The sequence below is a fragment of the Primulina eburnea genome, chromosome 4 (assembly GCF_022965805.1).
Source record: "Primulina eburnea isolate SZY01 chromosome 4, ASM2296580v1, whole genome shotgun sequence".
Taxonomy (NCBI): Eukaryota; Viridiplantae; Streptophyta; class Magnoliopsida; order Lamiales; family Gesneriaceae; genus Primulina; species Primulina eburnea.
The window spans coordinates 34,559,526-34,585,240 of record NC_133104.1 but is presented as its reverse complement, the minus strand read 5'-3'; the positions used below and the strand labels follow the sequence as shown (position 1 = coordinate 34,585,240).

The 25,715-nt window shown below is 36.6% G+C and overlaps 2 protein-coding genes across 2 annotated transcripts; both read left to right on the top strand.

Moving 5' to 3' along the window:
* The first annotated feature begins 20,179 nt into the window (after nt 1–20,179).
* On the top strand, nt 20,180–22,774 carry LOC140830227 (uncharacterized). Its single transcript, XM_073193510.1, has 3 exons — nt 20,180–21,692; nt 21,807–22,102; nt 22,241–22,774. Exons 1-3 carry the CDS (start codon nt 20,180–20,182, stop codon nt 22,772–22,774), a joined length of 2,343 nt encoding a protein of 780 aa, XP_073049611.1.
* Nucleotides 22,775–22,837: 63 nt separating this feature from the next.
* On the top strand, nt 22,838–24,364 carry LOC140830226 (uncharacterized). Its single transcript, XM_073193509.1, has one exon. The coding sequence runs from the start codon at nt 22,838–22,840 to the stop codon at nt 24,362–24,364; it is 1,527 nt and encodes a 508-aa protein (XP_073049610.1).
* The last annotated feature ends 1,351 nt before the right edge of the window (nt 24,365–25,715 follow it).

The window sequence follows — 25,715 nt, the reverse complement described above, 5'->3', positions numbered from 1 at the left end:
AGACAAAGGATGAAGCTGCCATGAAATTTAAAGAATGGTTACAAGCTACAGAAAACAAAATGGACCTAAAGCTTAAACATCTTCTAACAGATAATGGGCTGGAGTTTTTCTCAGAAACATTTAAGGAGATATGTAGATTGAAGGGGATTACTAGACACAGAACAGTTGCTGGTAATCCACAACAAAACGGGGTAGCAGAAAGAATGAATCGCACTTTGCTAGAACGTGTCAGATGCATGATTATAAGTGCAGGACTTCCAAAATAATTTTGGGGAGAAGCTATTCATAGAGCTTGTTATCTGATCAATCGATGTCCCTCAAGTGCAATCAATTTTAAAACACCAATGGAACTTTGGACAGGAACCCCATCAGAATACTCACATCTTCGAGTATTTGGCTGTCTAGGATATGCTCATGTAAAGCAAGACAAACTTGATGCAAGGGCCTTGAGATGTATCTTTATAGGTTATCCAGATGGAGTCAAAGGATATAAGGTATGGAATTTAGAAGCCACTAGACCGAGATGCTTCAATACCAGGGATATCATTTTTGATGAAGGCAAGATGGGATATAAACTGAAACATGAGTATACTGCCATGGATAAAGGCCAACATCAAACACAAATTGAGGTGGAGACCAACAATAACTTTCCTCAAAAGGAAGCTGATGGTCTCATTGAAACTCAGATACAGACAGCAGAAAATGATCCACCAAACCATGAACTTCAAACTTATACCTTAGCCAAAGACAGAACAAGAAGAGAGGTAAGACCCCCACAAAGATATGCTCATGCGGACCTGACATGGTATGCTCTCACTGTAGCTGAAAAGGTAGAGTTTATTGAGCCATCAAACTATGAAGAAGCTGTCACATGCAAAGACAAAGAAAATTGGCAAGCTGCCATGGATGAAGAAATAAATTCTCTCATGAAAAACAACACATGGCAGCTAGTGGATAGACCAAAGGGACAAAGAGTACTTGGGTGTAAATGGATATACAAACTAAAAGAAGGCTTGCCGGGGACAGAAAATGTTAAGTACAAGGCAAGGTTAGTTGCAAAAGATACTCCCAAAAGGAAGGATTAGACTTCAATGAGATCTTTTCCCCGGTGGTCAAGCACTGTTCCATAAGAATAATACTTGCCTTGGTAGCTCACTTGGATATGGAACTTGAACAACTCGATGTAAAAACAGCCTTCCTTCATGGAGAACTTGAAGAGATCATATATATGGACAAACCAAAGGGACTACAAATAAAAGGGTCTGAACAGAAGGTTTGCCTTCTGAAAAAATCACTTTATGGGCTGAAACAAAGCCCAAGGCAATGGTATAAGCGATTCGATGAATTCATGTCAAGAATAAGCTTTAAAAGAAGCAGCTATGACAGCTTTGTTTATTTCAAAAGAGAAGAAAATGGTGTGATGATTTACCTCCTGTTATATGTTGACGATATGCTCATAGCAAGTGTGAGCAAATCGGAAATACAAACACTAAAACAACAGCTTGGCTCAGAATTCGAAATGAAGGACTTGGGAAATGCCAAGAGAATTCTAGGAATGGAAATTACTAGGAAAAGGGAATGCAGAAGCCTGTTTTTATGCCAAGAATCATACATAAAGAAAGTGCTAAAACGGTTCAATATGCATGAGGCTAAGGCAGCAATTACACCTCTCGGACAACACTTTAAACTCTCTGTGGTACAGTCACCAACAAGTGCAGAAGAAAGGATGAAAATGATGAATATTCCATATGCAAATGGAGTAGGAAGCATCATGTACGGTATGGTATGCACTCGACCCGAATTAGCACATGCAATAAGCTTGATTTCCAGATTTATGGCTGATCCAGGGGAAAATCATTGGGAAGCATTAAAATGGACATTGAGGTACTTGAGAGGAACATTGAATATGGGACTGATGTTTAAAAATCAGCATGAAAACTCAACACAACCGCTGGAAGGATATGTTGACTCAGACTTTGTCGGAAACTTAGATACAAGAAAATCCATAACAGGATACGTTTTCACACTTTATGGCACTGCCATAAGCTGGAAAGCTTCACTACAATCTGTGGTAGCCCTATCAACAACTGAGGCAGAGTTCATAGCTGTCACGGAGGCTGTTAAGGAGGCCATCTGGTTGAAAGGACTGATAGCAGAGTTGGGAGTTCAACAAGAACAGATTGTAGTGAACTGTGATAACCAAAGTGCTATACACTTGTCAAAGCACCAAGTATTCCATGAGCGTTCAAAACATATTGATGTCAAGCTGCATTATGTAAGGGATATTATCTCTAAAGGAGAGATAAAACTTGAAAAGATAGCAACGGATGACAACCCCGCAGACATGCTAACAAAACCACTGCCTATGGTCAAGTTCAGATATTGCTTGAACTTGATCAATGCGGTACCTCAGGAATAGAAAAGGGTGGAAAATGGAGAGTAGCCAATCTTGAAGACAAGGTGGAGATTTGTGAAGGTGTGTCTCTCAAATTGGCACCAACATAAGGGACCTAACACAACTATCGATTGATTAAGTGATCTACCATACCTACCATGTCATGAATGACTTGGGACCCAACTGTCAAGGGAAAACGACTTGGCATTAATCAGTGGAAGTAGTTGCGGTTAAGTTGGGAAAAAGGATGGAATACTTAAAGAGAGAATAACAGAAAAAACTTCACAGAAGACTTACACCGAGAAGTGAGATACACAAAATAGAGGAAGCTCAAGGAGAAGCGGAGTAGTCGTCCAAAGCTTCTGGGTTCATTTTTCTCTTCTTCTTGAGCGAACAAGCTCTGTATTTTGTAATTCATTGTTGTTGATAAATAAAGATTGGTTGCCCTCCCGTGGACGTAGACGAATTCCGTCGAACCACGTAAATACTCTTGCAATTTCTTTTACGTTTCGTGGAGTGTGTGAGTGTTGCTTGTGCATGCTCTTCCCGTAAGTCCAAGAACGATCGATAGGAATCGGTTCGAACCTTTACAACTTTAAAACATAAGCCCACTTACAGAAAGGTGCTCCAAAATTACGGAAGAAACAAGCTGGAATTTATCGTCCGAAAATCCTTAAATTAGCTAAACTCGTTTGAAATCCGAGCAGTTTTCTTGCCGAAGTGTTTCACAAAATTTGACCGTATGGATGAGTATGAAATTTTGATATGATGTTTAAAACATGTGAAAGTGTAATATGAACGGTGGAAATTAGATTTGAATAAACCGTTGGACTGGAAGTTTCTCTCGAAAATGAACATAATTTCTAGCTCGAAAATATCACTCAAGAAAATGTTGATGGTGTTCAAGCTTCATTCATGCTTTAGTTTGAGAGGTTTATGGTCTGTCTTCCCTCATTCTCAAAACATCTATTTATAGGTAAGATTGGAGAATTATTCTTATAATTTAATGAATGCTTTAAAATATTTTAATTATTTTAGTAAAACATTTGGGCACAATTGTTTTTCAATGTTTTGGACTCTTGTTTTTCAATGTTTTGAGCTCATGTTTGTCAATGTTTTGAACTCCATAATAGCTAATAAATATAATATTAATATAATTAATAATAATAAATCGTATTCTTACAAGATTTATTTGTGATACCTTAACTCGTGATGATGAACTCAAAGTTCAAAGAGGTTAAAATATTTGGTTTAGTATTATGATGTCATTTCAATATACTATTTTAATGTTTTACAAATTTCTATAACAATAAATTGTTTAACAAAATATGTGATTTTAATCGTTGGTTGTTAATATTTGTGTGACAACGGACACAAAGATGTCCAAAGATTCTTTACTCCATATAGAAGTATTATACCATAGAGATGCTCGAGGCAATCGCGTAAGTACCCCCACATAGTTATAAAGAGCTCTTCAATTGGAGACACAACAAAGCTAGAAACATGATCGGAAGAGCTTTTGGTTTGCTAACAAAAATATGGGCTATCATTCAAAATCCTTTCAACCCATTGAAAACTCAAAATGGAATCATAATAGCTTGCATTTTGTTACACAATTTCATTTGATCGTGGATGGCAGACTATCTTGTTGAGGACTTGGAAAAGGGCACACTAAGGCCACCTCCCCAAACAGATTATGATTTCATTGAGAATTTTACTTCCTATGATGTGTGGAGAGATAACTTAATTGCGATGTCGACATACCCCAATTAAGAAAAAAAAAATTGTTGTTAGTGTAGTGTCTTTGTAAACTTTATTTATTTGCAATTTATTTTCTAGACGTGTTGCTTATATTTTTAATTGTGGATGCATTAATGTATTTTAGCAACCATTTTCTTAAATTGGAAATATTGTACAAAGAATTTGTTTCTAAAATGTTTTTATTCCGTACAACATATAATAGTCATTGTCGTATGTAACTCTCAGAGCTCACAATTATTTGTTTCTAACAGCATAGTTAAATATGTGTTCAGTTCACATTATATCGAAATCTTTTCTGTAGTTCTTGATTCACACAAAAATGTTTTTGCACTCTCTGAGCCCACAATTATTTTTCGGATGAAATTCGATACAAAACATTGAAAATATATATAATATTATAGAACAATTTGTTTTAGATATGATAAAATACAAAATTTTGAGTATAAAATTGAAACAATTTTATTAATTTCAATACTTACTACACTTGTTTGTGTGCTATAATATCATATATTAGTATCGATTTGAAAAAGTTTATACTGAAATATCACATATTTAATGTTTGTGTCAATTTTCATCTGAAAATGTGTCATTAATACCAAAATTTGTTATACGTGTTTGGATACTCAAAAATCATATATTAGTGTTAGATTTAAACAAAATCAACTACTTCCTACGTATCTCACAAGGATATAATAAGAAGTTCCAAATTACAAACTCTGTAGTTACTTATGCATCATAATATTTGTAGTGTAAACATTTTTTATACATATCCAAGTATTCAAAAATCATATATTAATGTCAGATTTAAATATTTAGTTATGAAAAATCATATATTTATTAAAAAAATTTAATGTTTTGTAGCAAATTTAATATGAAAAACACATGATGTGGGACAGTACGAAACTAATTTTTATTGTTAGTTAAGGACATCAAGAAAAATCGATCTGACAGAGACTGAACTCATGTTTAAATATCAAGATAAAGATTAAGATGTAATATTAAAATGATTCAAATATAATGTAATATTAAAATGATTCAAAGAACATTGTAAATTGTAACCCGCAAAAAGAAATGGTCAAATATAAAAAATATATTAATAATAATTAAATAAACTACCCGTCAAGTTACAAATTCATTTAATTGGATAGATCTAATTAAGATATTTTCAATTTAACATTGATTGTGATGAATTTCATACTTTAATCATTCCTTCAAAACTAAACGAATCAATCACCAAAACAAAAGTTGAAATGAGTGCCCTAATGATATAAATCTTGTGAAACGAAATCACATCTAAAAAATTTGTTTAATCAATTGTCTTATCATCCACATCAAACAAAATCTTTATTGTAACTTTCACTTTTTTTATCGCTAATATTTTAAGAAAAATACTACAAAAAATTGTATTTCGGTATGATAATATCACATTCAAGTGAGTGAATTAGAGAGGAAACACAAGAACTTGACAATAATCGGTGCAAGAAACTGAAGAAGGCGTGTAATTATTATGAACAGTGAATTTTGGAAAACCAAATAAAAACTACAATTCAATCAAAGTCAAACATTAATACTTTCAAGAATCTACGGTCCCGATAGCCACCGCTTTGCATATGGGGCAGAAGTTCTTCAGAGTAAGCCAAGTTTTTATGCACTCCACGTGATATCTATGCCTGCAATCCAGCGTCGCAATCCGATCGTTGATCAAATCATCTTGACACTACGACGCAGATTTCTTCGTCGCCGCCGCTCGCCTCTGAATTCTCGTCTCCAAGAACTTGGAAACATGTGTGTTCTGTCAAGCCATTGTTGGTTCTCGGAGTCTGCGGACTGGCTTCCGGAGGCGAATGTAGAGGATGATGATCGTGCAAATTTAGAATCCATGTGTCGTCTTCGTGAACCCCCCCTTGAAGACTTCCCGACGGCTGGAAGGGAGCGACGACTGCGGCTAGTTTGTCTGATGATCGCATGGCCCCCGTGCGTGTGGCTGTAAGAGAAGGGGTCGAGAATGATCACAGGAACAACCCAAATAGAGTCCACGATCGCGATGGGAATGGGAAGCAAGAAACCATAATTCCCTCCATGGACATGCATCGCCAGCGGCTGAGAAAATCTAGAGGAAACATGGTGATACTCCATTGCACTGTACGTAATATCAAGTTTTCGAATGTATTCTGACGAAGATGATATTTGTATATATAGACAACAAATTATTCATGCGACTTATCTTGTAAAATCATGGGTTGGTAGTTAAGTTAGGGTAATATAATCTGTGAATAATAAATATCTTCAACTGATCATATGAAATATTAATTACGCGTACGGCGTATCTTGATTTCATCCATGGCAGCAAATGTCATCGTTTCTTTTTTATCCAAAGAACTTTGAGATAGAAAATTAAAGAATCTTCTCATAAATTATTTTTGAAAAACATTTTTTAACTATATATATTTAATAAAAATACTCTTCTTAATACATGAAAAATTTAAATACTTTCGAATTTTAAAATAATTATTTTTTGATTAAGATAATTTTAACTGAAAGTCGAATCGTTGATATATATAGATATTATATTATATTATTGTAAAATCTCGATAAATGGATTAATATGTTCTAATCATATTTTGTATTTTAGATAATTATTCATGTATGTTATTGATAGAATGATAAATTTATATAAAGACCATCTGCAAAATTATTATTTATTAATTTATCGAAATATTAATTTATCATGAAAAAAGTTTATTTTAAAAAGATTATTAATATATCAATTATTAATAAATTATTTGCTGAATAGACTAATAAAATCCAAGAAGATATACTACCAACTTAAATAACATTAATATATCAAAAATAATTTCTTTCATTCATATAATTAAATTAATACAAAAATTTCGATAAGATCTTCTTATTAGTCAATTTTATAAGACAAATCTGTTAAATGACTCGACCCATGAAAATGTTTTGTTTTTATGTCAAATTTATTATTTTTCATTCTAGTTATGGACTGAGTCAACTTATTTTACGAGCATAATCTATGAAATCATCTCAAATGAGACTTTATCTCGATTTCCTTACTATATCATATGAGTAAAGTAACTCCCCTTTCACTTCAAAAAACACATTATATTCCTCTGAACATTTTATTTTCAAAGTTAACCTTAACAAAGTATAACTACATGATTTGTTTGCAGACATGAAAGTATATGAATTTGAAATGCAAAAAAAGAGAGGGTGAACCATCAATTTCATCAGTGACAACTACCCTCAGCGCTCTGAAGCTGGAACAAACAGTTTCAGTCGAGAAGACTGCGGAACAACTGAGTAATGATGCGATGTCATTGTTCGTCAGAAAATTCAGAAGATTCATGAGAAAGAATCAAGGATCATTCAAAAGGAATTACCACATGAATGAATCAAAGGAAGAACCGAACGCGTGCTACAACTATGGAAAAATTGATCATTTAATAGCTGACTGTCCCAAACTGTCCCAAACCAAAGAAGGACAGCAGACCATCAGTTGAACAGGGAAGTAGCCCTTCGAGCACAGAAAAGATCAAAGGATGACAAAAAAATCATCCAGGAGAAAGCACGAAGCCCTAGTAGCTGAAGAAAGCAAATCAAAGTGGGCAGAAGCTGACATGGAAGCATTAGAAACTGAGAGTTCAAGCAGCTTTAGTGATGAAGAAGAGATGAAATGCTTCATGGCTGCTGATGCTGAACTGGAATCTAGCAGCGAGCATGTATTAGATTTCAGCTTTACTGATTTTACACGTGCATAACTCATTTCTACCCTGCATGACATGATAAATGAGTATCGTAAACTTGCTCTCTTCTTATAGGAAGCTAAAGCTAAGCAAACTGATCCTATCATTGACAAAATTGAAACTGCTTGTTCACAATCAGTTGAAAATCCTAACATCAAAGAGGAGATTGCTAAGCTGATAGCGGAAAAAGATGAGAATCAATCATTGATTCAGCAGTTGAAGTCCGAGAACTCTAGGCTAACTGATCTGATTCAATTCTGGAACAATTCATCAGTCACGTTGACTGAAATGCAAGGTTTACATAAATCAGTTGGGGACAAAATTGGTTTAGGCTTTAACAGCCAAGTTAAGCCTTCAACAAACGGTACTAAGGCAAAACTGAATAAGTGCAAAGGAAAATACATTCACTTTATGAAATCAGTTATAGTACATAAACAACCTGTGCCCAGTAAGGCGGTTGAACAGTCGATTGAAAATATGAAAAAAGATAAAGGCATGAGATTGGATATAGTCCTAAGAGTTCAACTGATTCATGCAGCTGGTCACCTAAAAGGTCCAGTTATCACAAACAAAACTCTGTAAATGACTATTACAATCACTATCATAATTTCAAGCCTCTTCAAAAACGATATTGGATATGAACAACAAGGAGAACAGAGCTAAAACACATATTGTATCATCTGCACACAACACACCTATCACACACAAATTAGTTAAATCTATTTGGGACACAACAATTGGAGAGTCAGTTCAATTGATCCAAGTTTGGGTTCCTAAAAGAATAATCAGTTCAAGATCCAAATAGATTTGGGTACCAAAATTTATTTATTATTTGTGATTGCAGGTTATAGGAAAACTGACCAGAGACTCAGTCTAGTACTTGGACAGTGGATGTTCAAGACACATAACTGGAGACGCATAATATCGCAACATGTCAAATAATCAGATCCCAAAATAAATTTGGAGACGCCTCTAAAGGTAGAGCCACAGGTAAATATAAGCTTATCCATGGTAATATTACTATTGAAAATTTGAAATATATTTTGATTAGCATCAGTCAATTATGTTATCATAATCATACAGTTGAATTAAGTAACATAATTGTATTGTTAAAAATATAACTGGTAGCATCATTATGACATGCAATAGATGTAGTAACACATATAAAGTGAGTTGGAGTAATCAACCCAATGAGCCAGTATGCTTTGTAGTTTCAAATCAATGTAAGAACTGGTTATGACATAAAAGGTTGAACCACCTAAATTTCAAAATCGTTGCACAACTGATTAACCACAAACTGGTAACTGGCCTGCAAAATATTGATTTTTCAAAAGATAAAATTTGTTCAGCTTTTTAGTGTGGAAGCAAGTTAGATTATTTTTCATAAACAAAGGAAGTAAATCTTCTACTTGATGCTTAGAACTGATACATATAGACTTGTTTGGTATAATACTAGTCATGTGCATAGGGAGAATGAAATACTCATTAGTGATTGTTTATGACTTCTCAAGATTTACTTACGTAATCTTTCTCAAATATAAAGATAAAACTGCTTCACAATTAATAAAACTTTTAAAATGACTTTTAAATGAGAGATCTGTTGGAATTGACATAATAAGATTCGATCGGGGAACTGAATTTTTCAATCAAACTCTAACTCAGTTTCTTGAAAATCTTGGAATCAGACATGAGTTCTCAGTTGCAAGAACACAACAGTAGAATGGTATAGATGAACGCAAAAATTCTCTGATATTTTTTATTATCGTCAATTATTGGACTTTTAAGGAGGCAACAAGAACTATACTAGCTGATACTGATATTCTCAAAGGTTTGGGCAGAAAAAGTTAACACAACGTGTTACACTTAGAACGGATCGATGATTAATAAAATCATTCGAAAACACCATATGAGATCTGATATGAAAAGAAAAGTATGGTCTCATACTTCAAAATATTTGGGTGTAAGTGTTTTATTCACAATAATGGCAAAAACCACTTAACTGCCTTCAATGTTAAATTAGACAAAGGATTTTTTTCTTGGTTATTAATCAGTTATTAAAGCTCATAGAATATTTAATAAATGTACTCTTAATGTTGAATAATAAATATATGTTGTTTTTGATGAAAATATACATTGTTATTTTTGATGAAAATGTTGAAGAATCAATACACGTTGCTAGTGGATGAACTCGCCATTCCTAGATTTTTTCCTGGAAATCAAGAAAAACAAGATCAACAGACGAGCATATTGAACATACCAGAGTTTTCGGACGACAATTTAGGGGAATAGAGAGATGATGAGAGAGAAGATGCGGAACACATATGGGAATAAATCGTGGAATATAAATTATGTTTGCATCCATTTTCCAGAGTTGGTTCACATGGCGTAATCCAATAGCTCTGATACTTTCTTTATTTCAATTTATATTTAATAATTTTTTTATGAAATTAAATAACGGACATTTAGTTTTGGGAGACTTGACTTTAAATTTCTAACAGTATAATTAAATATGTGTTCAGTTCTCGTTATATCGAAATGTTTTCTGTAGTTCTTGATTCACACAGAAATGTTTCTGCACTCTTTGAGGCCACAATTATTTTTCGGATGAAATTCGATACAAAACATACATACATATATATATATATACATACATACATATACATACATATATATATATACATACATACATATACATACATACATACATATATATATATATATATATATACATACATATATATATATATATATATATATATATATATGAACAAATTTTTTAGATAAGATACAAAATATAAAATTTTGAGTATATAAAATTGGAACAATTATATTAATTCTAATACTTACTACACTTGTTGTGTGCTATAATATTATTTATTATTATCGATCTGAAAAAGTTTATACTGAAATATCACATGTTTAATGTTTTTTTGCAAATTTTCATCTTAAAAAACGTGTCATTAACACCAACACTTTTTATACATGTTTGGATACTCAAAAATCATATAATAGTGTTACATCTGAAACATTTAGTACTCAAATATTATATGTTAATATCTTATTTTCAAGGTTTTGTACCGAATTTTCATATGAAAAACGTGCCATTAATAAAATATATATATATATATATAATATATATATATATATATTTGGTATTCAAAAATCATATATTAGTGTTAGATCTAAAATATTTATTATGAAAAATCATATATTTATTATAAATTTTCAATATTTTGTACAAAATGTAATCTGAAAGAACACTATGTGGACCAATGCAAAAGTATTTTTCATGGTTAGTCAAGGATCGCAGAAAAAATTGATCTGACTCTACTCATTTATTTATATTTAGTATTTAATTTTTGATGTTTCAAAATTAATAAAAAATTAGGAGGTTTTAATTAAATATTTCTATAACATGGATAAAGGTCGCTTGAACTCGAGACTAGCATATGTGATGTTGTGTATCATGTTTCTTTGTAAGTGTATAGAGATGTCCAAACACGCAGATGGATAGTCATATGATGATTATACCGAACTTCTCTCCTTAGGATCGGACTTTCCAAGTGATTATCATTCATCGAGAGGATAAGTCCATGGTTGTGATTATACACCATTATTCCTTACGACCCGAGACAACACTGAAGCTCTATATACTAGGGTTGTGTTTTGACTCGTTTACTGACTCCAGGAGGGTCATCAGGTGACGAGATTGAGTACATTTGTGACACATGTATGATCCATTGCATTGTAGTCAGGAATTCACCGCTCACCTACAGGTGTGGATATCATGTGAGATCTGATGAAATAATAGTGGATTGAATCTCTGGCCAGGATATGAAATATAAGTTAGAGAAGGAGTTCTCCAATTGTGCATGCGATGCCACTATTTATTCTCAAAGATGTGTCACATAGTTATCGAATTCTTATGCAACCCTCGATGAACCAATGATTGAAGATTCGGTCGGGATATATAAGATGAAGAGACCGTGCTCTACGTTAATCATGATCGACTTGTTCTTGCACGCATTATCAGTTATACCTAGGGAATCATGGGGCGATGTTACTAGACGCTCTTATCATGATTTGAAGTTTTAATCAGAAATATGATTTCTGACATTCTCATGATCAATTGTTGATACATAGCATGTGGCAAATTAGCATAAACTCGAATAAAAGATTATGTCTTGAATCACAAAGAGTTGTGAACTCACGGCTAGTTGTATCCCTGAATCATTGAGGGACACACAAGTACTGGATTATTATGTCCCCGTTGAGATAATAAATTCTTATATAAAACATTGAGATAATAAACTAAACTCTTTGAATTTATAGAAAACATTGAGAAATAAATTCAAGATGTTGAATTTATGACTATTAAATTTTGGAGGTAATAAATTCAATAAGTTGAATTTATAATTTAAATATTAAATTCAAATGTTGAATTTATAAAAGAATTTAACTAAATTAAATATAATAAGACAATGTATTATGAGCTTGTAGGAGTGCAAGATCAACATACAAATTATTGATGTTCTTAATTGGAATTTAAAGGATTAATTAATTAATTAATTAAACAATTTGAAATAGAATAATTAACTGATTAACCCCATTAAGTATTTAATTAAATTAATCAGCCCTAAGCTTATATATATGTGTCTTAGGTTTAGGGTTAAACACAATTAACTCATAACTTTTGAAACCCTAACCTCGAAGCCAAGGGATTTTAAAAAATCACCTCCTCCCATCTGCTTGTTTTTTGCCACCATCTCAACGTAAACTTTCTTCTAATTTTATAGTGCACGTTAGAAAAGAGGAACAAGTAATCCGGCCGTAGACCTGATTCTAAGATTGAAGAACGTAAGTGAGATTTACAACAAGAGCTACGTTCACTTATACCGGCGTAGTTGAAACCAAGTGAAAATTCACTAAGGTAAAAGTCTTAAACATCCCATGTATGTTTATTATAATAAAATCATACGAGTGCCCAAACAATATCTTGAATGTCAAGATTTAAAAATTTTAAAACTTCTGCTGCGTTTGGACATGAGAAAACACGATTCGCAAAAATTATGAACAATGAATTTTGAAAAACCAATTAAAAACTACCACTCATTCAAAGTCAAAAAATTCTTTCAAGAATCTACGGTCTTGATAGCCACTGCTTTAGGCATGCTTAACGGACCGGAACTGACACAGAACCGGTCCGTTGAGCCCGGAACCGGATCCGGTAAGGATGAACCAGACTCGGAACCGTGTAGAATTCATTGTTTGATGGGTTGAACTGGTTCAGCATGTTCTGAAACGGTTCAATTGGTTCCAGATCCGATTTCGAACCGGTTTCGGTTCATAACCGGATCCGAGCCGGAACCGGACCCGAAACCCAAAATTTAATATATGACCGTCATTTGATGATGCACTGAACAAACCTCCCTCGAACTTCCCAATTAGTTATCACTTGAAGAGTAGAATACTTTACGGTTATTGTTGAACACAATTAGTCATTTGCCCCCGTCACAATGTACTAGCATGTATTTTGATCTGTTTACCAGCTACATTGAGGGTCATTAGGTGGGGAGATTTGGTGTAGTTTTGAAATACGTAGGAGTCAATATATTGTAATCGAGAATTCATGGCTCACATACGGGTGAAGATATCATGTGTGATCTGATGAGTTAATAATCTAAGGAATCTCTGACCAGAGTATGAATATGCATATTGCAAAGGTGTTTTCTCAGTTGTACATAAACATGTGCATTTTAGAAAGTTGTTTACTCAAATGCACATACCATGTCACTATTATTGCTCAAAGATATTTCACATCATTGTTGAATTCATTTGCAACTCGATAAACCAATTGTTGCATATTCGATCGAGATATATGAGTTGAAGGGATCGTAATGTACGTTAATCATAATTAAAGTTTCTTGCAGGCACTATCAGTGATACGTAAGGGATCATGAGGCGATGCTACTTGACGTTCTTACCATTATCTGATAGGTGAAATCAGATTTTAGTTCTACGTTCTTATCATGGTTGATGAAAATAATGGGTTAATTAGGGTAGGCCCGAATAAGAACAAATTTTGTTGTAAATCATATGAAGTTGTAAACCTACGACTATTTATATATTTGAACCATTGAGATCACATAAGCATTGGATTTTGTGTTTCCGTTGAGATAGTCGAATTTGGCAACTTTAGTTTGATAGAGATCAAACAAATTAGTTATAAAGGAGTTTACAAGTTGATTCCTCGTAATAGAAGTTGCAGAAGTTAGATTAACTGCTAATAAAGTGAGAAAAGTGGAAATGCATGTTTTAGTGAAAGAGTTTACAAAATAGACATGTGTAAAAATTGTATCAGTTCAAATTTTTGATTTACAAAATTTTCATTTTTCATTATATGAACGAGATATGTACCCTCGATACATTGATCTTACCTGATTGTCGAACGAGATTAAAATGAGTACACAATTATTTATTTAATAAATTTAAAATATATTAATTAAATAATAAAATAGTAATGGGAACCACTAAGTGCAAAATTCTCATTAAACATTCTAAAAGAGTCTAGGATATATTAACGAATTAATAAATAATTGATTGATTAAATAAAAAATATTTAATTTAAATCATATGCATGTATGTGTGTGTGTATATATATTGTATTATTAAAGCTGATAATAATTAAATTATGCATGACATTTTCTAGAGCGAAAAATACATATATGAGAGTTTTTGTATGATGGAAAAACAATATTCTTAAAATAGGAGAATCCTCGTGGAGTTTGAAGTGTGTGTTTATTAAATACTATTAACACATGAAAAATCATATAACAATTTTATATCAAAAATTCTCTCTCTATCTATCTTCTCACCCAAAATTTGACCACCTTCTCCAAGTGATTTGGTCGGCCACCTTCCACCACATCACGCTCATGATGTCGCGACCATTGTAACTTTCGAAAAACTAACCTACGTAAACCACATGCATGTAAATTATTTGAATTACATAATTATTTTATTTAATTGATTTTAAATGCTTACTTGATGCATATTATATGATGATTACATGATTCAATGGTTATATGGCATTATTGCATAAAAATTGTAGATTTCATCCGAATATTCGATAATAGGATGGGGAAAGGAGACCAAGGACGACGAAGATAAATAAATATTTTTTAATAAATATTTTCAAGGCTTCTTAATATGATTAAAAATTATTAAAATCTTCTAAAAATGATAGAGTTCGAATTATTTTATGAGACGAGTTGATTTTACCCGGAAAACCGCTTTTGGGCAAACGAGGAACTTTTAAAATATCAAATGCATTCTTTTTGAAAACTAAATCTATAAACTTTTTTAATTAAGTAAGTGTTATTGGTCCCAATTTAACCAAATTGAGTATGCTCAATTGCTCCTATGCTTGAAAGCCTAAAACCCAAGCCCATTAACATGCTAATTAAAATTATAAATAAGAACTTAGGGATTCTTCCACCCCATAATTCAGCCTTCAGCAGCCGAAACACACACTTGCACACACATAATTTTCGAAAAATATTAAGTAGGAAAAGCTAAGGTTCTTCGTTGCCCGTTTGTCCTTCATCGTATTCGAGTGTTTTAAACGCAAAAGTACGTTTTCTAAACCTTTTTGACACATCATTCAAACCATATTATGCTTTTTCAATTGTTTTTGCATGAAAAATATTTACGTTGGATGGTTTAAACGTTATGACGATTATTTTGAATGTTGCAGGATTTGATGATGTGGGGAGGCGCTGAAGCTTGAGTGGATCGAATACGGCAGTACATTCCCGATAAACATTTATTTTCCGCATTAGCTTGATAGATAAAAGATATAAAATATTATTGTTAATGATTTTATTATAGACATTTTATGCTTTATTTTATTGTTAGTTGATCTTGTTGAAGGTCGACGCAGGATTTTTGGTTAGTTGACGATTTATGGATTTTTATGTACTTGAGATTTCAAATGTTAAATTATTATGATTTATGGAAATATTAAGTTAATTTTAATTAGTAATTTTCGAGTTTATGAAAAAAATGGTAAAATGAAAAAAATTATTATTTATGTGACGCACCTTAAATTATGATTTATGTGATGCACCTTAAATTGCTTTCATGATTTTCATGTTTCAGACGATAATTCGACGCGGGATCGAGGAAAAGAGACCGGCGACGATTTTTGCAATTTTAAAATGTGACATTTTATTTTAAGTAGAATTGGGGCATTTTAAATTATTTATTACGTTTTTAGTATTTCAAAAGCCTAATTTAATTATTAGGTTATTTTAAGATTTTTTTAACTTTTAAAGTTTATCAGTTATGGAATTTATTTTGGTAGTTAGGAGATTTTGTAAATAGGAATTCTTAAACCTTGTAAATTAGGTTATTTAAATCTTTTAATGTGGGTAAGTAATTATATTAGTATATTTTGTTTATTATTAATTATCTACCTAAGCAAGATTATCCCCTAATTAACCCTATTATTAACTCACACAAAAAAGCATACACACACATTCTTTTACACACACCCATATACGTTTCACACCCACACATATTTCATTTTAGTTAGTTTTAATTTTTTTTGAGAGAATAGCTACGGTTCTAAGCTCTTTCCCCAGTAGCCACTCCCCTTCAAAATTTTCAGTAAATTCTCGTGCATTTCTTCAAGAAAATTGTGCCACGTTTCGTCCCGGATCAACCCTCACATATTTCCCGCTTCGGTGTCGTCGTTTCGGTAACTTTAAATATCAAAAGGCATGTATATTCTTTCGTTTATGCATCGATCTCGTCATAGTATTTGTTTTTATGTTTATTATGTGAAAAAATTCATGTATGTTGTACAAAGTTTGAGCAAAAATTGGTTGGATCGATTTTGAAACGATTTTAGATCTGAAAACTCAAAATTTGCTGTCATTTTAAATACTGTGACTTGTCGGTCGATTTTCTGGAAAACCTTTCAACATATAAAACGTAGAACTTTTCGATACCTTCGATTTGACAGTAAATTCGAAATATTTTGATAAGAAATGAGCGAGTTGTGGTTGTTTTCGTGGGACTGCTCAAACTGCAATTTTCTGAAAATATGTTCTTGACGTGTTCTTGAAGTTTAATTGTTGCAGGCTTCGTTGGGAAATGTTGGGCGATCGCTGCTGCATTTAAGTATTGTGAGCATTATGTTGGGATGAGTTTTGATACTTCATTTCGTGTCGATGGTCCTTGGGTGCATTAGAAGTCTTAGGAAAAGCTTTGGTGTTAAATGTCGTGTTTACGGGTTGTGTTGCGTTGTTTGGAGTGCGTCATCGTTTGGGCATTGTATGGGTTTGAGTTAATGCCGTAGCATCCTAGGATGGGTCTCGAGGCGTTGGTTCACGGTCGGTATGATCGAGTTAGGAGGAATAAGCCATAAGTGCAGTGTTACTCCGTTGGTTTACAATTCCAGCAAGTACACGGACCCTTTGCCGGACCCTTACATGGGGTCCGTGCCTTTGTTTCCTTCGAAATGCGAAATTTCAGCATCTACCCAGACCCTTACATGGGGTCCATGTACTCCTAAATTTTTTTTAATTTAAATTAAATTTTAGGGATTGTTTTGGGGTTTGATGTCATGAATTAGTACGATGATTAAACGAGGTCGAGTCCCTAGAGATTTAGAATGTCAAAAGGAAATTTGTCATTTTTGGGTGTGAGCATGACTATACGTCTAAGTTATGCAAGATAGGTATTCAAACTCATGTTAGTATGTGCAGCAGTGGCCCCAAGCAAGATCCAACGAATTTCAACGCCAAATAAGTATGTTCGACGTGCAAAAGAAATTTTTTTTATATTTTTGAGGTATGCTAAATATCTTGTGACCGAATTATGAACGGGTTTGGAAGTCGGTGAACGTGGCCGAGGACCTCTCCACCCCGGTGAAGCATGACCGGGTTTAGATCAGGATTGAAAAGCGGTAAATCATGATGAGAGACCAATCCACCCGGTAAAGCATGACCGGGGATCTCATGTATGTAGTAGTGGACTTTTCCTGCCAGTCCAGTACTATGTTTTAGTCTTTTCAGGCGCATTTATGTATGAGTCACTTGCTTCGAAACATATCTCTACGTAAAATGATGTTATGTATGCTCAAGTATGTATAATGAAAGTATATTTAAGAAAAGTTTTATGATGATGACACGTCTACGTTTATGCTACTACGTTCAAGTTTCAAGTATGTTTATGCTATTACGTTCAAGTTTCAAGTATGTAAGCCATACTTTAAATATGCATGTGGTTTTATTATGTAGTACTTGCTATCTCCAGTTTATACATGTTGGGTCTTTAGACTCACTAGACTTGATCGATGCAGGTGATGACGACTTTGAGGAGACGAGGGGTGGGGACCAATGAGCCGGCTTGGACTACGCAGGAGGCTAAACACGAGGACCGCCGATGTTTTAAGATTTTATGCATTACGATTTTAATACTCTAATTTCACGTTATGGTTTACGATGTTTAAACAAGTGTTTTTCTTAGGCAAACTTTATTTGTGATCTCTTTTATTGCAAATATTTTGGATGAACAGTTTATTGATGATCGAAATTTGAAAGTTTATTTTGTATTTAAGAAAATTTTTATTTTTCCGCAAATTTTAAATAGTTTAAAAGTACGGTACGTTACAGGTCGTTTCAGTCATCTCTCGGATTTCTGAAATTTTGGTGATCAACTCTCGAGGCAAATTTCGCTTAGATCTATAGTGCGATCTATATGATAAAATAATAGTATAGATTTACAACAAGAACTATCTCATTTAAAATCCGGAATAATTGGAGTATGTGTTATATACAAATGTAAATTATTCTAAAACATTATATGAATGGTTTAAATCATACGACATCCAAAAAATGTTTTGAACGTCAAAACAAATTTTTTAAACTTTCGCTGCTCCTTGTTGCGAAAAAACGATACACCAACAAAATTGGAGTATTATGTTTAGGCATCGTTTTATACGACTTTTGGGATTCAATATTCTTACATTTTCTCGTGTTTAATTCAAATTTTACAATAATTGATGTTAAAAAAATAATTATAATATCATTATCTTTCAATTTGGTATCACATATTTTATCCTATCATCTTACTAGCCAAATAATGACTCACACTAAAAATTAAAGTAGCAAGTAACAACTTCTTAGTTTTTATCCATTAAAAAAAAATGCTTAGGATTGTGTTGTTTGCTAGCTTTTATATTATAAAATTCTATAAATTTTCAAATGATGTAATAGATAGAGTTCAAATGACCTATTATCACATAAAAATAATAAAAAATAAGTCATTTAAATTTCAAATTTTTATTTAGTTATTTTTTAAGAAAGACTTTATTTGTTTGTTTTTTATGATCTAAAAAAATATAATAAAATCTATTGCATAATGCTAATTTAACAAAACGGATGCCATTTTATTAAATTCGAATTTATAAAATGACGGGGCAATTTAAAAAGTGAGCTTGCACAAGGAGATTGTAACTTTCCTTAAATTTCCAATTTGTTGCTCAACAATAAAACTTTGCTCCCAAAACCTCTTCGCAGTGGCTCCCTTCCATGCTTCATTTCAGAGGGAACCTCCTGCAATGGGCATGATATCCCATGGATGAGCCCATCAAGATCTGGCCCAAACCCCCGGCCCATATCTAAGGCCCACAGGTAGCCCACAGGTGAAGGGCTCATGTCAAGCCCAGGTATTCTCCTATAAATACCAGGTTTGAGCGTATGATAATTCATTCACTATATTGTTTTCAGCAGCACCCTTAGCTGCTCCCCCCATATATCCTCAGTCACTAACTTGAGCGTCGGAGGGGCTATGCCAGGACGCCCTCATGGCCCCCTCTTAACGATCTTCTTTGTTATTTCAGGCTCAGGGTAACTTCAAAACCCGCGTCTGGATTAGTGACGCTTGCGTGGATCGGACCCTAAATTTCCCGTGAGTATCACTTGGCGCCGTCTGTGGGAAACACTTGAGTTGAGACGTAGAGATGGTAGGCAGAAGAGGAAGTAGAAGAGCTCCCTCAGCATCATCACGTCTTTAGAGGGGACCTGAACAGTCTCATGTTGAGACAAGACGGGAACAACCTCGTCAAGAGACAAGAACTGAGCAGCCCCGTCACGAGACGAGGGTTGAACAAACCCGTCCTAATGAGAACGTGGGAAACTTAACCCTGGAACAGTTGGGCCAATTCATCGCCCGCACAGTAGATGAGGCAATGAGGAGGAACCAAGAGTCCATGGGTGTTGGGGAACAGGCCCCTCGTCAGGAGCATGAGGAAAATGTTGAAGTCCACCAGAGTAGGGTGGAGGAGACGCAACCCATACAAAGTGGAGAGATTAGTGAGATGGGGGAGATGTGGAAGGAAATAAGGATGTTGAGACAACAGGTGGGAAGCAGAGCGCCGGTCCCCAAGAAAGGAAGTCCTTTTTCGCTTGCCATTCTGGAGGAAGGACTTCCCCCGAGTTTCCGACAACCGAATGTTGGAGAATATGATGGACATACCGACCCCGAAGAGCATTTGGGGAGATTTGAGAATGCGGCTTTGTTGCATCAGTACACAGATGGAGTGAAATGCCGGGTGTTCTTGGGCACGTTGGTGAGTTCAGCCCAGCAGTGGTTTAACACCTTGCAGCCTAACTCCATATGTTCCTTTGAGGACTTTTCAGTCGCTTTCTTGCACAGATTTGTCAGTAGTAAGCGACATCAGAAAAATTATTTGAGCTTGTTCGTGATGAAACAGCAAGAGGCCGAGACTTTGCGAGAATTTGTCCAGCATTTTAACAATGCGGCGTTGGAGATACCAGCGGCTACCCCGGACATCATGATAAGTGCTTTCACCCAAGGCCTGAGAGGAGGGGAGTTTTTTAAGTCGTTGGTCAAGAAGCCTCCGTCGAGCTACGATGATCTGTTGGCTCGAGCTGAGAAGTATGTAAACTTGGAGGATGCTCAACGGTACAGAAGGATGGAGAATCGGCCCGGAGGAAGCAGAGCTGAGGGAGCGGAGAAAGGGGGAAAGAAGAGGGGTGCGCGGGAAAGAGAGGAGGACAGAAATAGAAATAGAGGACCATTCTCGTCACATGTTCCTCTTAATAGGAATCGTGATAAAGTGATGGAGGTGAGGGAGTCAGAGGGAAGGTGGGAGAAGTCGCAGAGAGCGGAGGGCGGAGTTAGGATGCCTCCAGTGGACAGAAGAGAGGGATCCTCATCCGGGGACCGACCAAAACCTCGCACGTCTCCTAGACGGGGTCGAGGTCCTCCTTGGATCAACCGGAGGGTAGGAGAGCCGAGAAGAGAAGGGCGGGGTCAGGATGCTCCTCGGGGACCTGTCGAGCCGAGGAGAAGAGCAGACGAAGATAACCACCCCACGAGGGGAATGATTCACATGATCTCGGGGGGTGCTACTGATGGAGACTCTGGGCGAGCCCGGAAAGCGCACGGAAGAAGGTTGGAGAATTTTGAAATATCCAAGGGTGCAGACTTACCCCAAGATCCTGTCATCAGCTTCGGGCCGGAGGACCTTCGAGGCATCGTGGCCCCTCATAACGATGCCTTGGTGGTGACGGCCACCATTGCCAACTACGATGTGGCAAGGATCTTCATTGATAATGGGAGCTCTGTAAATATATTGTTTAAGAGCACGATGGATCAGATGAAAGTTGAAGGATTCGAGTTTGATCCAGTCTCCACTCCTCTATATGGGTTTGTGGGCCATGCCATTCCGCCGCTGGGTCAGATTACTCTTCCCCTATCTTTAGGACGTGACTCTCGGCGGGTAACAAAGATGATAACATTTACCGTGGTGGATACCCCCTGATCGTATAATGGAATCTTGGGGCGGCCAGCCTTAAAGGATTTCAGAGCCGTAGCTTCCACGTATCATCAGAAGTTGAAATTTCCTGTGGGAAAGGAGGTGGGAGTCTTGTGTGGAGACCAGAAAGTTGCACGAAGATGTTATGAAGGAATAGTGAAAGAAGAGGGGAAGAGGGCTCGTGTGGAGGTCAATATGATTAGAAGAGGGCGAAGCGGGTTGCCCATGGTAGTGGGGGAGGTTCATGAGGTGATGGATGAAAAGCCGGAGATTGTGACATTGGGGCCCGATGAGAAGACTCTCAGAATAGCCCCTGATCTTGACCCAAAAGTCAGGAAGGAACTCATTATTTGTTTACAAGCTAATCTCAGCGGATTCGCTTGGTCAGCCCAATAGCTCACAGGGACGAGCCCAGATGTAGCAGATCACCGATTGAACATCTTACCAAACTCTCGTCCCGTAAAGCAGAAGAAGAGACATTTCAGGCCTGAGAAAGATGTAGTTATAAAAAAAGAAGTGAGGGAGTTGCTCAATGCTGGGCACATTCGAGAGGTGCAGTTTCCTACTTGGCTCTCGAATGTCGTTCTTGTTCCGAAGATTTCAGGGAAATGGAGGATGTGTGTGGATTTCAGAGACCTCAATAAGGCATGCCCTAAAGATTGTTATCATCTACCTCGGATAGATCAGTTGGTGGACTCCACAGCGGGACATCAATATTTGTGTATGTTGGATGCTTATCAGGGATATCATCAAATTCCCTTGGCTGTGGAGGATCAGGATAAAGTGAGTTTCATAACCTCTGAAGGAACTTTCTGCTACGTGGTTATGCCCTTTGGACTCAAAAATGCCGGAGCCACGTATCAGCGATTGATGGATAGAGTCTTTTCTGAACAGGTAGGGAGGAATGTCGAAGTGTATGTGGACGACATCATGGTAAAATCAAAAGACTCATCCCAGCTTGTACCTGATTTGGTGGAAACCTTTGCAACCCTCAAATCCTAGGGGCTGAAGTTGAATCCTCAGAAGTGTGTCTTCGGGGTGAGGAGTGGAAAGTTTTTGGGTTATATGGTGACAGAACGAGGGATCGAGGCCAACCCCGAGAAAGTCCAAGCTATCCAAGATATGGTCTCTCCTCGGGGACCCAAAGATGTTCAACAGTTGACAGGAAGGATTGCTGCTCTGGCACGTTTTATCTCGAGGTCCGCTCACAGAAGTTTACCATTCTTCCGGACCTTGCGCAAGGCGAAAAAATTTGAATGGGGTCCGGATTGCGAGAAGGCTTTTACCGAGTTGAAGGAGTATCTTGCTGAGCTTCCTGTCCTGGCCAAACCGGCAGCAGGCGAGCCTTTGTGGGTATATTTATCTGCCACTGAAGGAGCTGTGAGCTCGGTCCTGGTCAAGTCAGAAGGATCAGTTCAGCAGCCGGTTTACTATGTTTCGCATGCACTCAAAGGGGCAGAAATCAGGTATTCAGGGTTGGAAAATTTGGCTTTGGCATTGGTAATGACGGCCAGACGCTTGAGGCCTTACTTCTTATCTCATCCGATTGTGGTGCTCACTAACAGTCCATTGGGCAGAATCCTAACTCATTCGGATATGTCTGGCCGTTTGATCAAGTGGACTACTGAGCTAGGAGAATATGACATTCAGTATGAGCCAAGAACATCCATTAAAGCACAAGCCTTAGCCGATTTTTTGGCTGAGACCGTGCATCTTGAAAATGAAGACCCTTGGAAAGTGTATGTTGATGGTTCATCTTCTAAGGATGGAAGTGGGGTGGGGGTAGTATTGATTTCGCCGGCCGGGGAGGAAGTGAAGTTAGCAGTTAGGTTGGATTTTCGAGCATCCAACAATGAGGCAGAGTATGAGGCTGTGTTGGCCGGATTTCGAGCAGCCAGAAATGTGGGAGCTACCCGAGTACTTATTTTTTCTGACTCGCAGTTGGTAGCACAACAGATGAAGGGGATGTATGATGTGAAAGATGAGAAACTTATTGAGTATGCTCGAGAAGTGGACAGAGTTAGAGAGAAATTCACGGAGATTACATTTGAACAGATCCCCATGAAAGAAAATGAAAAGGCGGACGCTCTAGCCAAAATAGCTGGAACAATGGGAAGTTGGAAGACTAGAGATGTGGTATTTCAAATCGAACTCACACCTCAAACAAGTTCGCCCGCAGTTGAACAGGAGGAGGAAGATTGGAGAACCGCTATACTTGATTACTTGAAGGAGGGAAAACTTCCTGCTGACCCCAGAGAGGCTCGTAAGTTGAAGACAAAATGTGCACGCTATGTAATGGTGGGGGACGTGTTGTTTAGAACGTCTTTTGCAGGACCGCTCCTTCGGTGTTTGAGTTACCAAGAGACAGATTATGTGCTTCGAGAAGTTCATGAGGGGTGTTGTGGAAATCATTTGGGAGCTTATGCATTGGCAAGGAAGGTGCTCCTCGCCGGTTATTCTTGGCCCTCAGTGCTGCATGATGCTCAAGAGTTGGTAATGTCTTGTGATAGTTGTCAACGTCATGCGCGGTTGAGTCACCGACCGGCCGCGATGATGAAGGCTGTCACGGCCGCCTGTCCCTTTGACCAGTAGGGAATGGATATCGTGGGACCGTTTCCTATAGCTCCGGCTCAGAAAAAATTCCTACTGGTAGCAGTTGATTATTTTTCAAAGTGGGTGGAAGCAGAGCCTTTGGCCAGAATCACTGAGAACGACGTCCTGAAATTCTTGTGGAAGAGTATAGTATGCAGGCACGGGGTACCTAGGAGGCTGATATCCGATAATGGGAGACAGTTCCAAGGGGCCAAAATCGAAGCTTGGTGTAAGGAAATGAAGATCCAACAAGTCTTTACCTCTGTAGCTTACCCGCAGAGTAATGGTCAGGTGGAGGTGACTAATCGGACGCTGGTACAGGGTCTGAAAGTTCGACTGGGTAGAGCCAAAGGCAATTGGGTGGAGGAGCTACCAAGTGTCTTATGGGCATACCGAACCACACCGAGAGAGGGAACCAAAGAAACTCCTTTCAGTTTGGTCTACGGTAATGAAGCAGTGCTCCCGGCTGAGATCGAGTTGGAATCGGCAAGGGTGATGTTTTATGACGATGACAATGGAGCGAGACGCGCTACTGACCTTGATCTTTTGGAAGGAAAGAGGGAGGCTGCCAGCATTCAACTGGAAGCTTATAAGAACCGCATTGCACAGTCTTATATTCGGAGAGTCGTGCAAAGAAACTTTCAGGTGGGGGATTTGGTCCTGAGGAAGGTGCCAGAAGAGCAGAGGGGAAAATTGGACCCAAAGTGGGAGGGTCCCTTCAAAGTGATCGAAAGGCTAAGCTCTGGAGCCTATTACTTAGAAAATGCGCAAGGCAAAGCTTTGAAGAGGCCTTGGAATGCTTATCACCTTAGGAAGTATTATTCTTAATTCTGTCGTCGATGTATTTTACTTTCTGAACTTTCTTATGTAATCCATTGGAACTCAATAAAATCAAGTTCTTCTTTTCGAATTTTGTGATGGTGTTGATTTCTATTTTCCTGCTAAGGTGTCACCCAGCAGAGGAGTTAGAGGGGGGAGGTGGTTGATTTTTATTTTTCTGCTAAGGTATGACCTAGCAGAGGAGTTAGAGGATGAAGGTGTTGATTTTTATTTTCCTGCTAAGGTGTCACCTAGCAGAGGAGTTAGAGGGTGATGGTGTTGATTTCTATTTTCCTGCTAAGGTGTCACCTAGCAGAGGAGTTAGAGGGCGGAGATGGTGAATTTCTATTTTCCTGCTAAGGTATGACCTAGCAGAGGAGTTAGAGGGTGAAGGTGTTGATTTTTATTTTCCTGCTAAGGTGTCGCCTAGCAGAGGAGTTAGAGGGTGATGTTGTTGATTTTTATTTTCCTGCTAAGGTGTCACAAAGCAGAGGAGTTAGAAGGTGATGTTGTTGATTTTTATTTTCCTGCT